General features: G+C 28.6%; 1 protein-coding gene across 1 annotated transcript in view; it reads left to right on the forward strand.

Moving 5' to 3' along the window:
* Positions 1-19,589, forward strand: part of LOC111627759 (ATP-dependent RNA helicase TDRD9-like) — a 164,513-nt gene that overhangs the window by 28,740 nt on the left and 116,184 nt on the right. The window contains exons 5-13 of the mRNA XM_023371388.1: positions 4,205-4,426; positions 4,502-4,624; positions 4,700-4,780; positions 10,789-10,947; positions 11,033-11,136; positions 13,752-13,807; positions 16,397-16,454; positions 17,979-18,063; positions 18,802-18,964. Of these exons, the coding sequence (XP_023227156.1) occupies positions 4,205-4,426; positions 4,502-4,624; positions 4,700-4,780; positions 10,789-10,947; positions 11,033-11,136; positions 13,752-13,807; positions 16,397-16,454; positions 17,979-18,063; positions 18,802-18,964 (1,051 nt within the window). The remainder of the gene's footprint in view (positions 1-4,204; positions 4,427-4,501; positions 4,625-4,699; positions 4,781-10,788; positions 10,948-11,032; positions 11,137-13,751; positions 13,808-16,396; positions 16,455-17,978; positions 18,064-18,801; positions 18,965-19,589) is intronic.

Here is a 19,589-nt window from a genome sequence, read left to right on the forward strand (position 1 = left end):
ACAGTGGAACCTCGGTATACGTCTGCTTTAGAATACGTCCAATTCGGAATACGTCCTGTTTGGACGAAACAAATTTTGCTCGGTATACGACTTTTATTCGGTATACGACTTAATTCAATTATACTTGCCATCTATGAACAATTAGCATTATCGGTGTACTACACTAGACTAGACGTTCGCGGTGCCATAGTTTATAACTTTGTTAAATTTCTTCTGATTTTAATTTGTAAGTAACATTTTATTATTTTGATTAATCATGAATTGCCAAAGGGCAACAGAAAAATAAAAAAATGACTAGAATCACAACAGAACTGAAAAAAGAGATTGTTGAGAAATATGAAGGTGGCATGCGTGTTCGAGATTTAACGAGATTTAACTGTTGCATTCCGTATTCCGAGAACGACGATATCGACAATCGTGAAAAATAAAGACATTATTAAATTTGCTAACGTTGCGAAAGGGGTTAAATAAATTTCTAAACAGAGATCGAAGACATTAGATCGTGTCGAGAAATTGCTTTTGCTTTGGATAACTGAAAAACTGTGTGCCGGCGACAGCGTATCGGAAGAAATTATTTGCGAGAAAGTTAAAAGGATACATGCTGCTCTCATGAAAAATCAAGCAGAAACTAGCCAGGAAAGCGAGGTGTTTAAAGCCAGCCATTTTTTTTACATGAGAACGGATTAATCATTTTTACATTACTTCTTATGGAAAAGGTTGGTTTGGTATACGTCCTATTCAGTATAAGACCAAACACCAGGAATGGATTAAGGTCGTATACCGAGGTTCCACTGTATTTTCTTAAATGAATCAAATTTTTCACACATTTGATGAAAGATTTAGACTCTGTCTGGGACCTCACAGGATTACTAAAAAGTCATGCTTTATTTTGTATATTCCACAATACACTTGGGAATATAAATGATAAAAATAAGAATAAAATAACAGTAAATAAAAATTAATAAATAAAATAGCCAAGACAATAATAAAATATAAAAAGTATTCACAAATTAGAAGAAACAATAAATGTTTTCTCACATCATATCTTTTTCAACACCTCAGGAACAAACCTTCACCCTATAATTTTTAATGTTTTTGCATATTAAGGTGGATGAGTAGTTTCAAATAAAAGGTCAACTCTGCTGTAAAGACTGTTGTGATATGAAAACATTTATTGTTTTTTCTAATTTGTGAATATTTTTATAATAAATAAAAACATTTTTATTTACATATATTTTATTTAAATAAAAACATTTTTATTTACTATAAAAATATTTACAAACATACAAATTGAGTACAATGTGCAAACAATTTAAAAGTGTTAAACATTGGTTCAGCCTATGGAAGTTTGTATATTTATATTACAAATAAACTACATAGTAGTAGTAATTAATTCATTCTTAAATTGTTGTTTTATTTTGAGTGCTAGTGGGCAATAATTTTCAGGAAAAGTTTTGTTTCTGAAAATATTTTGCAGTTTTGTTTTGTTTGAGAAAGAATTAATAATAAATAATAATAAAGAAGAATAAATTATAGATGAGCTTCTTCATTCAAATAAAATGAAAAACAGATAATCTAAACAGTTGATGCCCAAACTTTTCAATTGGTAGTCCAAATTGTGCACAAGTTGTAGGGGGACAGACTACAAATATTTTGCATATTACATATATACAAGTTAGGCCAAAAGTTTCTGGCCTAACTATGTTTTAGATGTTATAGGTATAAAATAATGTCATTTTTTAATATAGTTTCTTTGAGTTCAACACACTTAATTACATCTTGGAATTAGCATTTCAATACTCTTCAAAAATAGTTTACAATTTTATCTGCAAAATGCTCATAAATTGCCTCCTGCAACTCTTCAGTACTTTTTCAAATGTCTTTTTTGAGTTTCAGAAATAGATAATAATCACTAGGAGCCAGGTCCAGACTGTAGGGTGGATGGTCATGCTCCTCGAACCCATACTCCTTCACAGCAGCCTTGGTAATGGCAATCATGCACTGGTGCATTGTCTTGCAAGAGGCAAACATGATGCAAAATTAATGCAACAAGGCTAACTGAAATGAATGTTTCCAAGTGACTTATGAAAATTAGCAAGAAAAACTGTTTTATTAGTCCACATACAAATGGTGCTATCTAATTCTAATACTATCATTATTTTATTCCTATCCTGTTTAAAATGTAGTTAGACTGGAAACACATACATAAAGTAGGTCTATTTCTAAATTTATAAGTGATATATCAAATATATTTGTAGGCTAGATTTGGCCTGGGACCCTTTGGGCACCACTGATTTATACCATTTTAGGATATACTTACACAACCTGCTGTACAACAGAGGCATTTGGTGACATTTGATGATAGGGAACCTGGATAGAGTCATTGGAAGCATTATATGATATTTTGGTGTGTAGCATCCACAAGCTAAACCATGAGAGGTTGGTGCTCTGTAAAGTGCATGCGCAAATGCCTGTAATCTGGCTGCTTTACATGATTCAAATATTTTTGCCATGGAAGCTATCCCATGTTTGACAATACAGCATTTCCATTGGGAATATGAATATATGAATTTATATTCAAATATGCAATGGCAATTTTATCATTGTTTTTCACATGCAGTATAGAAATTTGTAATAAGATACACAATGAGTTATAATAAAATATTATTAATTTTAATTAATTCAAAGTATGTTAAAATATGAAAATAATTACACAATATATATTTATATTTTAGAAAATACAAGGAAAGTGGCATTTCCACAGCTTCCATGAACAGCATGCTATCGTTTTATAACATGCAACTTTGAGATTCTTCTGAAATGAGATATGGTCTTCCAATTATAAAATTACATCACCCCTGATCTAAAGAAACAAAATTTGAATTGAATTCTAAGGATAATATAATTTCTGATACATAGAAAATAAATAACATACATATAATTAAGTTTAACTATGACAGTGAACTAAATGAATTCTCCTTTTGAAAATGATTAAGTTCTGTTAAGGGTAAAAGCTGGATAGTTGATTGGCATTGAGTTGAGTCTTGTGGGGAAACTGTTTTATGGGATTCTTCACTTTCTTACAAATTTCATTGAATTTTCATTAAATAGAAGAAAAAAGGCAGAGGAAAAATGGGGAAAAGGCTGGCTTTCAAGGTTTTATTATTATTATTATTAACATTATTTTTATATTCCAGCAATTTAGCTTTGAAGAACAGATTGTAACACTTATACAAGCTGACGACAAAATATTTTTCTATATTGAAATTTTGTAGACTCTTAACAAGTCCAAAGTTACTGTCGTTCTCTTATGAATGATTCTTTGCAAAGATGAGAAGCTATTCATTGCTAATCTGAAGAGGAATCTGAAGCTATTTTAAGTAACTCATAAGTCATAAGACTTTTAAATTTGACAGTAACTTTTGAAAGCACTTTATTATTCCAAAATTTGGAACTTTCTGTTATGCCCCATGTGTCATGTTTTGTCAAGTTCCTATTTTGTGCTGCATTGGATAACAATTTTGCATCTCATGTATGCAATTCAAAATAAAAATTTAAAATTAACAAAAATATTTTTCTAAAATACAAAAAATAATATACATAAAAATTTTTTTGAAAAGCAATTTTTATTTAGCTTTTAATATATGCACACTATCAATTTCTCATTTGAAATTATAATCTGATTTGGCTTTGTCATTTCATAAGCAACACAATATAGCCTGGTGCACCATAGGAATGTGATATGATGCAACATGGAGTATAATGGAAAAGTATCCTAAATTTTGTTCATATCTTTTTCATCACACTATCAATAAGAGAGAAGTATCCTATTTTTATTAAATTTATTTCTTCAACATTGCAATTTAGTTATTGTTGAAATTAGTATAATTTAAGACATTTGAAGTGAAGTAAATTAAAATATTAAAATTTAAAAACTTTTTTGATTAGTTTAGAAATTTGATGTTGTCACAGAAATAGAAAATTTTACTTCAAATTTTGTATTGCTTTGATTTCATTTTGATGATGAAAGAAAACTAATAAGTTTATAAAAATGCATTTCTAGTTTAATTATTAATATATTCATATATTGTGGTATGACATATAATAAGTTGATGATAAATATTACTATTTCACTTAAAAAATAATTTTCTATATAGCTATTACAATAACTTTTAATACAATTATGAACATTTCAATTTTTCAGATAATACACTTAATTGAAATTAATCAAGTAATAGTAATTCAAGGTGCCACTGGATGTGGTAAAAGCACACAAGTTCCTCAGTATATTTTAGACTATTGTACTTCTAAAAATAAGCATTGTAATATTGTTGTTACTCAACCAAGACGAATTGCTGCTATTAGTGTTGCAAATAGAGTTTGTCAAGAAAGACAATGGTCTTTGGGCTCCATTGTTGGTTATCAGGTAGGTAAACTAATTTACAATTAATCTAACTTTTGAAAAAATATATGTAATAAATTTATAATAATAAACTTTCAGGTCTCATTAGACAATGTTAGGTCAGAAGACACCAGATTAACATATGTAACAACTGGAGTGTTATTACAAAAATTAACTAATGAACAGAGAATGGACATGTATACTCATGTTATTATTGATGAGGTTAAAGCTGGTGTTTTAATTAATAATTTTAAAGTTTCAATTTCATCCAATTAAATAATATGTACTTTTATTTAGGTTCATGAAAGAGATAAAGAGACTGATTTTTTATTATTGTTAGTGAGAAGATTATTGAGGACAAATTCAAGAGGAGTTAAGGTAAGTCAAAACGTATATACATATATAAATTTTGCATGCATACATATAAATACAAAACATGATTTTTTTTAAATATTTCATAAATACAGAGAAGTTATATTTTTTCCAAATATAAATTTTAAATATTATAATAATTTTTATATAATTGTAAGAATTGTGGCATGAATTACTTGTTTAAAGTAATTTTCAAAAATGAACTATGTATTTTGTATGATAAATTATATTAATTTGTTATTTTCTACATGAACTTCTGTTAGTCAAATTTATGTGTAATGTCTCAATTGTAATATTGTGTGATTAGTTTTATTAATTAAAGTGTAGTACTCATATATTTAAATTAACAATGAGACATGTTATTCATCTTTCTTATTTTTTTCCATGTAATTTCTGCAGAATCTTTTTCAGATGTGCTGAAATTGTATATGTTTTTATTACAATTCTATCATTTTAATCAATATCAAAATGAAGGAATTATTAATTTAATTTATACAAAAAATTTATCTTAGCTAAAAAAAATTTAAAATGTCATAAAATATTTATTTTTAATTCTAGGAATTTTTTCTTGAATACATAAATTTTTAATGATTTTATCTGTTAATATTTCTTAAACATTACTTAATTGGTTTGTTGGAGAAACTAGTAATAACTTTATGAATGATTTAAACCACAATTTTCTGCTGTATTTATCTAGATCAGAGGTTTCCAAAGTAGTCAATATCTATCCTTGGGTTAATAAGGCATTTTTGGGGATTGATTTAGTTTATTGAAAATGGTTCTTTAAAAATTATTAGTTCAGTTGATTATGTATATGACAGTGTCAGGATGTTGTAAATTTGTACACTGTAAGTAAATCTTTTCTATGGAAACAATGTGTGGGTTTATATTAGCTCACCAGATTTATGTTATCATTTACTCTGTTAGCAAAAAAAGAAGGGGTTGGTAAAAGATTGAGGAGTCTAAAAAGTTTGAAGACTTCAATATAGATGCTGAATGTTTAATTCTCTGAATATAAATTTCTTCAAGCTGAAAAATTAGAGAAAGCTCATATTTTTAAAATATTGTAATAAAGTACAGGATTTTTTTTGTTAAACCAATATAATAACCTCTAAGTGGTTTTTCAAAAGGTATCCAGACTGGTTATGTAGTGCAAAGGCAGTAGCATTTTGGATGGTTCAACTGCACAAGACCTGTTTCCAAAAATCTTAGCAATTCGTGTGGCACTTAAAAATATGTATCATCCATCAGAATAAGAGGTTGTGAAAGTTGAAGTGTTGTGGCTTTGAGATGTTAAAGTACAAAACAATGTGTATGCATCAAGTTCTACTTTAAAATTGGTAAAACTGCTAAGGAAGTGTTTGAATTATTGCAAGCAGCCTACAGAAATGATATCATTGGCCATTGGCAAGCATTGAGTAGTTCAGTTGCTTTAAAAAGGGAAGAGGATGTATCAAAAGTGACCCATGTTCTGGACAGAATGCAGAAATGATTGACAAGGTCAGAACTTTTGTTTAAAGTGATTGCTGATTGACTATGCAGGATAGCTGAAGAGGTCCAAATTTTGGTGAGTTATTGTTACTGCATTTTAACTAAAAATTTGAATATGATTCCTGTCTTTGAAAAGTTTGTTGCTTGCTAACAATGAAGTAACATAAAGATTGCCAGGTTTTGTTTGCCTCTGATTTAATTTAAATGTTCATGTGATGATGATTTGTTTTTAAAACAACTTGTCACAGATGAGGATTTGTGGTTGTATAGATATGATAGATAAAACTGCAATCCTTAGAATGAAGGAAAATTTTGTCACTAACTAAAGAAGGTGTTTCAGTTGCATAGCAAAACAAAGGTGATGTATCTGTTTTCTTTAACTATGAAAGTACAGTGGGTGATCGGTTAACGAACAGATCGGATAACGAACACTTTTGTGAAAGATTTTTATGATCGGACAACGAACACATGTTTGGATAATGAACACTTCAATGAACAAACACAAGAAGAAGCGCGTAAATAACGAATACCGATTGGTCTTCCTTTGTCTCAGGCAACAATTCGAAACTCTTCGGAGTGTGGGAGACGTCGACAACGATGTTCTACCCAGTATATACTGATCGAATAGTATTCCCCCAAACTTTGAAACTCTCCCTTGTAATTCCAGCCTTTTATATTTCTGACAGAAACAATTCTTTTACGTTTTCTTCTGAAAATACGGATTTATGCCGATATCTGCTATTAAAGATCTTTTGAAGAAGTGGGAGGATGTCAGAACAACGGTCTTAAAATGGCATCCAAATCAGGTTGAGGTCAATAGGCCTATAGATCTCTATAATTACAATGCTATTAATTACTTCTGAAAAATCATGAAGAAGACAGAAAAGCAATCGACATTGGACAGATTCTTTAACCCCCACAAACGGAAAAACACGACTAATAAAAATGCAAGCCCGTGTATATATGTATTTTTATTATTACATGTGAATAAACATAGTAAGAAAGTATATATATTTTTATTTTTTGGGGGTCTCCAGAACGAATTAATCAAATTCCCATAGAAACCTATGGTAAATCGATAATCGGTTAACGAACAATTCGGATAGCGAACAAAGTCTTGGAACGGATTATGTTCGTTAACCGATCACCCACTGTATTATCCACCATGAGTATGTTCTATCAGGGTAAACAATCATAAGAGTTCTACTTTGAGGTTCTAAGATATTTGTAAGAGACCATCTGGAAAAAAAAATTAGATAAATGGAAAAATGATGAGTAGGTGCTACACAACAACAGTGTTTCTGCTTGCATGGCATTACTCATGTATCTATTTCTGGCAAACTATGGAAAAGTGCTGCTACCAACCTTTCATATTCTTCAGACTTGGTTTAAGCAGAATTTTTCCTATTGCTGAGACTGAAGAACATTTTCAAAGGCTGCAAATTTTACACTATCACAGCATTAAATGGAATTCAAAGGAAACACTGACAGACATCCCCAAAGTAGAGTAAGACTTCCTCAAATGTTTTCAGTAATGCAGGATTGTTGGGCTGTGTATCACTGCAGGAGGGACCTACTTTAAAAATGACTATCATCATACTTCACTAAATCCAGTATACTGCTTGTATGGACATCAATCTGGATACTTTTTGAACAAGCTGTTATTAAAATGGCTTGTTTAAAAAGTTTGAGCAGCTAGATATTAAAATGTTTACAAAATAATTATTATTTTGTTTAGCTAATAAGAATTTTATGTTAATTTGAAGTTTTAAGAATTTATTAATTTACAAAATACAGTAGAGAGTCGATTTTCCGAAAGTCAATCATCCGAAAGAATTCCAGTCGTCAAATTTAAATTTTCGCCAGTGCTGTGGCTCTTCAATCTTTGGCTATGTCTTGGGCTACTCAAATATTTTACGTTTTTGATACTAAATTAACATCTGAAGTATAATTTTTTATTGTTTTTATATTTTTCAATTTATTTATTTTGTTCGTACAAAATAAAAAAAAAATTTTAATGATACAATAGTCTTTGTTAGGCTTAACATCGACGAAAATTCAACGCGAAGCGACACGCAACGGAGAAAAATTTTAACATCGGATACGTTAAACTATTTTTTCGTGCGTAATCGGTTATCCGAAATATTAGTTATACGAACAACCCCAGTCCCCAATTGATTCGGAAAATCGACGCTCTACTGTAGTATTAATTTTTTTTAACTAAATTAATATATATTATATACAGTATATCGATTATCTGACCTCCGATTAACCGTCACATCGGTTAACCGATTGTTCTAGTTGGCAAATTTCAAATGTCCGCTAGTGATGTGGCACTACAATATTTGGCTATGTCTTGGCTACTTTAATATTATTTTTGTTAAATTTTTGCGTGTTTTAGCTGGCAACACGGCTCGACCATTAAAGGGCGGCCAGCATTTAAACGAGACTTCATTTTCTAATTATGAGTGGTTGTTTGTTTTGTGATCAATAAAATAATTTAAAAATAATTTTTAACGATACGATAGCGACGATTATTATTTTAAAAAAAATTTGTTAGGCTTAACATCGATGAAAATTCAATGCGAAGTTGGTTAATAGCGATATACTAATATACTAATTACATGGGATATACTAATATACTATAGTAATAATGTATTTTTTTCATTTTTTTCGGTTATCCAATTTTTTAGTTATCTGACCAACCTGAGTCCCCAATTGAGTCGGATAATTGATGCTCTACTGTATATTTGTTTACTTAATGGCATCTATACATGGTTTATGGAAAGAGGCTTTCACAGTTGTATACATAACCTTTTTTGCACTAGTTAATTTCTGTTCTCTGAATTTTTGTAAGTGCTTTTCTGAATTTTTTATTTAAAAAACTGATATTATGGGGCCTAAAAAGAGTGGAGTGTCAAGAACTGTGTTCACTATAGAAACTAAGCAAGAGATAATAGTCAAGGTAGAGAGTGGGCAGATGTCTGATATTATAGGCAGATGATTCCAACAGGTCTACAGTAGATACAATCTTAGCTAAGAAAGATATAATCAAAACGACTCGAGCAAATAAATGAGTAATTAAAAATTGCATCTGAGAAGCAAAGATGTGCCATCCATGAAAAATGGAGAAATTGCTTTTAGTTTGTTATTACATGTAAATAAACATAGTAAGAAAGTAAATAATTTCTTATTTTTTTGGGGGTCTCCAGAACAAATTAATCAAATTCCCACAAAAATCTATGGCAAATCGATAATCAGTTAACAAACAATTTGGATAGTGAACATGGTCTTGGAACAGATTATGTTTGTTAACCAAACACCCACTGTATTAATAGTAGACCAATATTAATTAGTAGTCATTGACCATCCTATCTTCCAGAAGGAGGTCAATGACTACTTTTGGTCAAATTACTTTGACCCCTTTCTGCAACAGTCCCTTCTTTCTATCAGACCAGCACTAAGATGGCATTTGATTAGGAAAATTACATAATACGAGGTTATGATGAGCACAAATTTGATTTAAGTGGTTTTTAAGGGTGCCAAGTTTAAATATTTGGTTTGTTTTTCTGAAATTTGATTCACAACAGATTACCATTTGATATTTGGCTATGAATGGTAGTTTCTCAGAGTTAATATTAGGAAAAACTATGGTATCTTAAAAAATTGAAGATATATTTTCAATATTGGTGTCTGCTTGACTATTGAATTTGTGCCGTTTTGTACCATCTGAGTATCACGATAAACGTGACAATGGTAGGCTGAAATAACCAAACTCCTTATATGGTTTTCATGTTAATCTTCTTATATAACTACAAAGGTTATCTTACATAAGGGTTTATCACACTGAATGACCAATCTAACACATTTTAAAAATACATTATTCCTCTACTGTACACAATTTGAAGAATTTTTAAAATGTGTTAGATTTTATCAAATGTTTATTATGTTTTTTATTTGTGCCATCACCGGAAGGAAGTTTTGTAATATTTTACATAGTGAGGGGGATGAGTATCCTCTAATGAAAGGTCGACTCCGTCGTAAGACTGTTATTTTCCTGAGGTGTGAGGACATCAAAAGACTTGTTTTGTATAGTCTTAATTGTGTATTAATTTTACAATTATAGTCCTGGCCATTTTATCACATATAATATATGTATGTGTTAATTTTAATTCAATTTTAATTTTTAGAGTTAATAATAATATCTAGAAGTAATTAATTGTTAGGCAGATGCACACACAGGATTCAAATTCAATATAAATTTATTCTATTTATTACAATTATACAATCCATTTATTCTTTACTGTTTAAGATACTTTGCTCAGAATATATTTGATGATTTATAAATTACTTTTAGTGTGAACAAATTTGTATTGATTTCTGTATTTAAATTTGTTTTCTAGTTTATATGTATATATTCATAATATTTTTATTATGCAATAATAAAATAGTATGACTTTTCATTTTTAATAATTCTCTAAGTTTCAAGAAAATGGTGATTTTTTTTTTCTTTTCTTTTACAGGTTATCCTCATGTCTGCAACTTTTGATACAACAAAGTTTGCTGAATATTTCTATATACCAGTACAAAATACATTAATGCCAGCACCTGTATTTGATATAGTTGGAAAAACAAGATTTGTACCAGAATATTATTTAAATAATATTCGAAATTTGGGCCCTGTGAATAAAGTTTTTTATTTAATGCTGAAAATTTTAAAATAATTTATTTTTTATATTTATTTTTAAATGAATGTTTTCTTTTCAGTTGCCTGAACTGGATCCATATCATCCATGTATACCAAATGAATCTTACATACTAACATATAATTTAATAAAAGTTTTTGATAGAATTGAAACACAAGAACAAGAGTATGATTTTAAATTTGAAATATTTTTGAATTTATTGTACAATGATTTTAAAATGTTATTAATTTTAGGCATTTTAACATTTTAAATAATAATAACAACTTAGATTAAACTGTTATAAATAAATGCATAATATGCTAATACTCACTTTGCATTGAATTTTCAGTGCCAAATAAATATTAGCAGATTGGTTAAAGAAATTTTAATTTTGGATATAATAATTTAAATAATTGTATTAAATACATTGACATCTTAAAATTCAACTCTTACTTGTAATATTTTTACTAAGTGTAATTTATTTATATATAGATATCCCTAAAAACTGTTTTATTTATTATATTTAAGTATTATTTATATTTCAGAATATTCTTTAAAAATCACTGATAAAATTTTGAGAAAGAATTTTTATCAGAAACAGTTTAAATAATAACATTTAATGAATTTTATTTATTTGAAATTACCTGAAGGGAAGAGAAAAGCAAAAATTTAATTTTGGCATTTTTGAGAATAGTAAATAAAGCAGTTCTGTTTCATTAGTTTCTCTATATTTCCAAAAACATGTTAAGAACATTTCTGTGGTTCCATGCATAAAACTTGTAACCCACATTTCACTAAATTGTGTGCTCTTACCATTTGTGAACTGGTTTTCAAGTCATCTTCATTCTGCAAAATTGTTGATTGTGTATATATGGTCCATGTTGAATGACAGATATCAGACGCAATCAGACTGAAGTTTACAGTATTGCATTTCTATGCATGATTCCTGCAGAAATGATGCATAGCAAGTGCATTCATCTGTTAAGAGCTGCAAATAAGTTAAATTTTGATGATTTATTAAAGATTTTCATAGCATGGAAAACATAAAAGTCCTAACAGGATCCCTGAAAATAAAAAAGGTATTGTGAAGCATTCATCAACAAAATTCCAAGATGTAAACGTCACTACACACACACAGAGACAACCCAAATAGACAATACCTTTCTCCAGAATTAAATCAACAGGAAGTATATGGCCTTTATATTGAGGATTGCACAACAGCAGCAGAAGAAGAACTAGTGCTCTTCAGGATATTTTATGATATTTTCACCACAGAGTTTAACTTGAATTTCAGTCATCCTAGCTTAGATGCATTTAAGATATGTGACAAATATAAAGTGAAGGTTCAGGCAGTTAATACAGTGGAATAAAAAAAAAAAACAGCTGGAGAATGAGCATGATCTTAATTTAAGGAAAGCTGAGTCTGTCAAAACACAACGAAAGATGACTTTCATAAAGTTTCTGAAGGAAATGATACCTTGTAATCTTTGATCTCCAACAGGCATTACCTACTCCTCACATGAACATTAGTTTAGTGTTGTATAGTAGGCAGCTGTGAATATATAATCTCTGTGTTAGAGATCACAAAATCCAATCATACATGCATATGTGGTCAGAAGATCAAGCCATCAGAGGTCCTGAGGATATCATATTCTCAGGACCTCTGATGGCTTGATGAACAATTATATGATGACAAAGATATTGATGATAGGAATTTCTGCAAATTAGTTGCATGGTCTGATTCTTGTGGGGGCCAAACAAAAACAGGAATGTACTCTTATTTTGTGTTATACTGTTCACATCAAGATGATGAAGAACACAAGTTTTCTTCACCACATCACACATTTTTTGATTATGATAGGGATTTTGGAGTTATTGAGTTTGCTGTGTACATTCCAGAATCTTTGTGCAAAGTTTGTGGAGGCTTCCAGAAAGAGAAATCCCTTCAAAGTAGTCAGAATGTCACAGCAAACATATTTTGTGTCTATGCAGGAAATGCAAAGGGCACTGAGCTTCAAGACAAAAGACATTTATGGGCACCCTGTCTGAATGCAGAAAGCTACAAGAAAAAGTTCCAAAGAAAAACTAAGGAGGATGATCATATTCATGATGCAGAGAAGCCTTACAAGAAGCATCTATCAGGAAGATGGGAAGGATTCCAAGAAGCAATATTGCACTTCCACACCTCCACAATGGGAGCCAATCAATTTCTGCTTCAGTCAATTTCCTAACCTTAGAGATATATGAAAGCTGTGCACATACATTACTGCAGAGTATCATGACTTATATGCAGGGTTTACATTACAGGCAAAGACTCCCAGAAAACTCTGGAAGAACACTGAAAGTTGCAACAGTGAATCAAGAAGAGTTAGATGTTGAGCAAGCATCCAGATTTTAATAGCATCCTGTGAGATACAGGTTTTTTTTGTATGGAGATTTCTTTTTTTGTAAGATATTCATTTTTAAAATATTGTGATTTTTTTTTTTAATGTACAGTACATAATTTAACAGTACCCAAATTTTACCAATAAATACATTGATGAATGCTAATGTTAAAAATAATTATTTTATATTTACCTGTAGTGATGTAACAAAAGTATGGCTCATTAACTTTATTCTCATTTTATTTAGTTTAACACATGGTGGTTATGGATTTCATACATGAGGCCACAGATTTGTGAATCTGATTTTAAAAAATTAGCTATTTCAATTTTTGCATAGAAATGTTAATAAAAATTCAAGAAATAATTTTTTTTAGTGAAATTTGGTAACAACATAATGATTTATAATTATTTTTGCAGACAGGAAAATGATGGTTTGGAAGTGTGTCGTGGAGCAATACTAATATTTTTGCCAGGTAATCAAAGTTAATTATGTAATTTATCAATTATGTATTTTAAGACAGAATGATCTAAGGAAGTGAGCACAAAATTGCTGTAGAGAACTTATCATACAGGAACATCAGGTAATGATTATACAGACTTCATTATCTATAAAGGAAATGCATTTTGGGCAATTTGCTCTTCATCGGTCTTTATTTTGTATGTATCTGGTAAAATGAAACAATATTAATAAATTACAACATGGATTACATTTGTTTAATAGTTTATATATATGCAAAAACTCACTAAAAATAAAATTTATCTGAAATGGTATGTTTATATTGGTGACAACTGTGTAACAAAAAATTAAAAAATATAAAGAAGTAAAACTAAAACAAAATTAAAAAGTAAATAATAAAAATAATCTTAAAATACTAATAATATGAGTAGTAGTGGTTTGACATGTACTAATCACAAAACTAATTTTTTGAGTAAGATTACAAATATTATTATAAAATTAAGTGACAAGTAAATTATGAGTACAAATAAAATGCTGAGTAAATTATTATTTTGGTGGTATGGAATTATTTTTGCGTTTTATTATTATTTATTTTCTTGATTGATATTTGTTGAGTAAAATGGAATTATTTCAGATAACTTTTAAAATAAAAATTTGTCAATAAGAAGTTAAAGTTTTATTATAAATATTTGAATTAATTTTCCCAAAGTGAGTGATAATTTGAAATAATATAACACTGTGAAATTATTTTGAAAAGTTTTTTTTATTGATAAATTAAGATTACAAATAATTTGTCAAGTTTTATTATCAATAGTTATAAAAATATAACACTGAAATTATGTAAACGTTTCCACATTCTTCTCTCAGTTTATCTAAAGCAGTGTTTCTCAACCTCTAACGAATCGTCGCCTCCTTCAACGTAGTATCGCCCCTTCAATAAAACCGTTACGTAGATCGCCCCCTTCACTTCAAAATTCCGATGGCCAGGGCCAAGGCTAGTGCCAAATTCGTACTGCNTCTAAGTCTTCTGGTTAATTTAAGATTTTTTAAAATTTTATACTTTAGTAAAGTTTCACTCCTTGTGAATACTTCTATTTATCCTAACACTACTTTAAATGATGCAACATACATTATAACAAAACATTTATGAGTTCAAAAATTAGAATTTTGAAGAAATTTTTTATCAAGACTATATTGTTTAAAAGAATTCACTAAATAAAGACTCAGTTTTGAACTCAGTTTTACTACAAGGCAATAGTCAGCCTCATTCTAAATAAATAATGAAGAATTTTTGGTAAAGTTTGGAATTTCAGAATTAGATTACAATTAATTTCCTTGATTTATTTTCCAAGTCTAGATTTTATTCCTAAAAATTCAATTGACACTGAAAATTATTTGAAATATATTAAGAGTATTAAACACTATTGTGAAAAGGAATTGGTGTTGATAAAATTAAAAATTTTTAAAAAAGGTTTCAAAATTCTTTTTGAATAAAAGCTAAGTATATATAATCTTGAAGATGTTTAAATACCATGTCATTTTTTTCTTTTAATTTTAGTTTGAAATAAACTACAATAATAATAATACTGAAATAGTATTATTATTATTGTACATTTGTTAATATTGTTCAATAAATTAAATAGAAATGAAACAATTAAATAATTTTTCTTTGTTACCATTTGTATTTTTGATACTTACAAAGTTAGAGGTTCTGTCTCAAAAATTTTATTTTTATGTTTCACTTATTTTATAATTATATCTTCAATGAACTGACAATAGAAGTGAAATGAAAGAAAGGAAAAAGAACAGAACTTGAATGGTTGAGTTGTTAACTTTTCTAAATGGCCTATCAGTGTCATGTTTATAATGGCCACTTTGGAAATGTTGATATGTTGTAGATGGGCTATGAAAAAGTTTTCTGTTCCAGCATTTTTGCAGGATGAACACCAATGTGAGTCATATAATGCTGCAAGTAATCTGCATAAAATTATGATAATTATTTTTGTTTAAATATAGTATTACTAGAAATGAATGAATGCTTTTGTACTGGATTGCCTTTTGTTCTTGTTGTAATTATTATGAGTAATCATAAAATTGCTTTAGAGAAGAACTATACAGGAACACAATTAGGATATATATAAGCTTAGCGTGTATATCCTAATTGTGTTCCTGTATGATTCATTCTCTCAAGCAATTTTATGCTTATTCATAATGAATGAACACTATTTTTACATGTTCTTGATTGTTTTCAAATCTTTTTAAGAGAAACTGTTTATTTTTAATAAGATTTTCTATGAAAAAATGTGTGTTAAATATGATACTATGATTGGCATGAATTACACAAGTCTAATTTTTCATTGTTCCATGAATAAATCCATTTTTTTTATCTGGCAAAAATATGAAATGAAATAAAATGAAAATAAGATCATATACCAGAACAGAAATAACAGTTTACAAATACATATAATGATTTAAAAATTTTTAATCATATCTTGTATACTACATTTACATGTAATACTCTACATTTTGATGATAGTTTTTTTTTTGTTGAGAAATATTGCTATTCTTTTTCCAATAGTACTAAAAATTTCTTATACAATTTCAGGATATGAAGAAATTGGCAAAATGCGAGACCTTCTTAGAGAAGAACAAACAACATATAAGTAATTATTTTTGTTTCTGTATTAATTTTTTTAATATAATTTTGAATTGGATTTCTATCAATTATATATTATTATTATTTTTTTGTTTCTAAAATTTTCATAATTTTTTCCATATTTGTTTTTTTCTATTTCTTAATCTTTCGCAGAGTTTTAAAGAAAGATGTCTTTTGATATGTTTTCCTCATACAAAGAAAAGCAACTTGTATAAAATTTTTATACTTGTGTAGAAAATATAATTTTTTCATTATTTAACATATAAAAAAAGTCAAAATTAAAAAAAAAAATACTTTTATTTATCAATATAACAATGAATGCTGAATCATTTATTTATGTAGCAGTACTTGAATTTTTAAAATATTCTCTTACTAATTAATGGTTATGTTGTTTCTTAAATTCAGTAAAATTGATTTTGCATATAGATATTTTATTATAAAATTTGTATTTGTGAGATCCGGAATTTTGGTGATGGAAATATCGCTCATTTATTAACAAAATTGTTAATTAATCAAAACTTTAGTTTATGTAACGCCCTAGTAGGAAAAAACGATCTTGCCTGGGATTGTGTAAACTTTCCGGTCTTAACTAGCAACATCCATTGTTCTCTGCAGAACTTGCATCTCATCTTGCAAAAAGGTTGATAGTTAGCATCTAAATGTCGTCATTTGTTATAGATCCCTGGAACACCTATAACCCCTAACCTATGTACATCCAATCACATGGTGGAAATTCCCCACTAAAACGGATAAAAGGCCGTTCTTACCCCCTCTCAGGAGAGTCTATTACCGAACGCAGGATTAACAACATCGTGCCGATCTTCCGAACGAGCCGAATTCCGATCTCTGCTGAACCTCGAATTAAATGAGCGCTTAAGTCGCGATTTTATATAATTTGTGCCGTATTTGTGGATTATTCCTTGGATCGATATTTTAAAGGCATCCACGTTCAGAATTGTCAAAGTGGATGGCGAAAAGAGGTATGAAAGCACTGATACTCTCTCTGTCGTATCGAAACTCTCTGTCGTATAGAAACTTTCTGGCAGTATAGAGCTTTGTGTAGTTTTGTCATTTGCCTATTCTTTAATAAATTGTTAATTTTTTTATGTTAAAGAAAATGGTAGACTTCTTTACTCGATCTTGCCCTTCACCTTATCGTCGACTCCAATCACCTCTCTTTACACTCGGTTGACCTCTTCTCCTGACTATAGAGGGGAGCCATCGGCCCCCGTATTCACATATTAATTTTTTTTTCTTTCCTTTCTTTCCTTTAGAATTTAACAAATTAGTATAATATTGAATTTTTTATTTATGCAATGGAATTACATCAAAAATTAACTTGTTTTTTCAGACCAAATTGCATTTTAGATAATAAATGATTGTGATTATTTTTTCATGAGTGTATTTAATTAGAAGCAGGCAACATGACTCATAATTTAACTTAAATTATATATATAATATGTGTGTGTGTGTAATTTTTTTTGTAAGTGTTTATGTACATTTATTATTAAAATTAATATTATTTACATAGATGGTGGATAATACCTTTACATTCAAGTATTACCTCACAGGAACAGTCACAAGTGTTTAAGAAACCACAAACAGGTTATCGTAAAGTAAGTTGAAAGCTGTCTTTTTAAATTAATAAATTTAATTATGAAAATCAATAAATTATAATTTCAGTCTAACAACAAAGACAATTATCTGCTTTAAGAAAAATGAAATGGTTAATTTAAGATTTTTTAAAATTTTATACTTTAGTAAAGTTTCACTCCTTGTGAATACTTCTATTTATCCTAACACTACTTTAAATGATGCAACATACATTATAACAAAACATTTATGAGTTCAAAAATTAGAATTTTGAAGAAATTTTTTATCAAGACTATATTGTTTAAAAGAATTCACTAAATAAAGACTCAGTTTTGAACTCAGTTTTACTACAAGGCAATAGTCAGCCTCATTCTAAATAAATAATGAAGAATTTTTGGTAAAGTTTGGAATTTCAGAATTAGATTACAATTAATTTCCTTGATTTATTTTCCAAGTCTAGATTTTATTCCTAAAAATTCAATTGACACTGAAAATTATTTGAAATATATTAAGAGTATTAAACACTATTGTGAAAAGGAATTGGTGTTGATAAAATTAAAAATTTTTAAAAAAGGTTTCAAAATTCTTTTTGAATAAAAGCTAAGTATATATAATCTTGAAGATGTTACACTGAATAATACTAAACTTTTAATTGAAACATAATATTGTGTTTAAATTTACAGAACTTAATTGTCAGTTTTTGTATATAAAATAAATTTTGATCTTAACATAATTACTTAAAGTATGTTTTCATTTTGCAGATAATTCTGTCAACAAATATAGCAGAAAGTTCTATAACTGTTCCTGATATAAAATATGTGATAGATTTTTGTCTTACTAAGAATTTAATGAGTGATCCAGACACTAATTATTGTCAGTTACAATTAGCATGGGCTGCAAAAAGTAATTGTAAACAAAGAAAAGGTAGGTTGTTATTTTTATGAGTAGGAATTGTGTGTATAATTCTTTAAATTTATAAATTGTAATATTTCATTCTTTTAAAAATGAAGTGATGCAATGATAGTTTAATAATAATATTATGATAAAACACTTCTTGTTTTAATATGTTATTTATATAGTGTAATTAATAAGTTTAGAAAAACAAATCTAATTAAAAGTATTTTATTATAATTAAATTGTAGAAGATATTTTAAGCCAGGGTTTCTTAAACTTTTTTTATTCACGACCCCATTTATGATTGTGATTTTTTTGCGACCCAAAAAAAAATCTAAATATATATAACTCAAAGGTGACTGACATAGTGATCTATCAACGCACAGCCCAAACCACTGGACGGATCGGGCTGAAATTTGGCATGCAGGTAGATGTTATGACGTAGGCATCCGCTAAGAAAGGATTTTGATCAATTCTACCCCCAAGGGGATAAAATAGGGGATGAAAGTTTGTATGAAACTTTGTCAATTTTAAACCGATCGGGCTGAGACTTTGCATGCATAAAGCTACTATGACGTAGGCATCCCCTAAGAAAGGATTTTGATAAATTCCACCCCTAAGGGGATAAAATAGGGGATGAAAGTTTGTATAAATC

The sequence above is a fragment of the Centruroides sculpturatus genome, unplaced genomic scaffold, assembly GCF_000671375.1.
Source record: "Centruroides sculpturatus isolate CEXI.00-Female unplaced genomic scaffold, Cexi_2.0 scaffold387, whole genome shotgun sequence".
NCBI lineage: Eukaryota > Metazoa > Arthropoda > Arachnida > Scorpiones > Buthidae > Centruroides > Centruroides sculpturatus.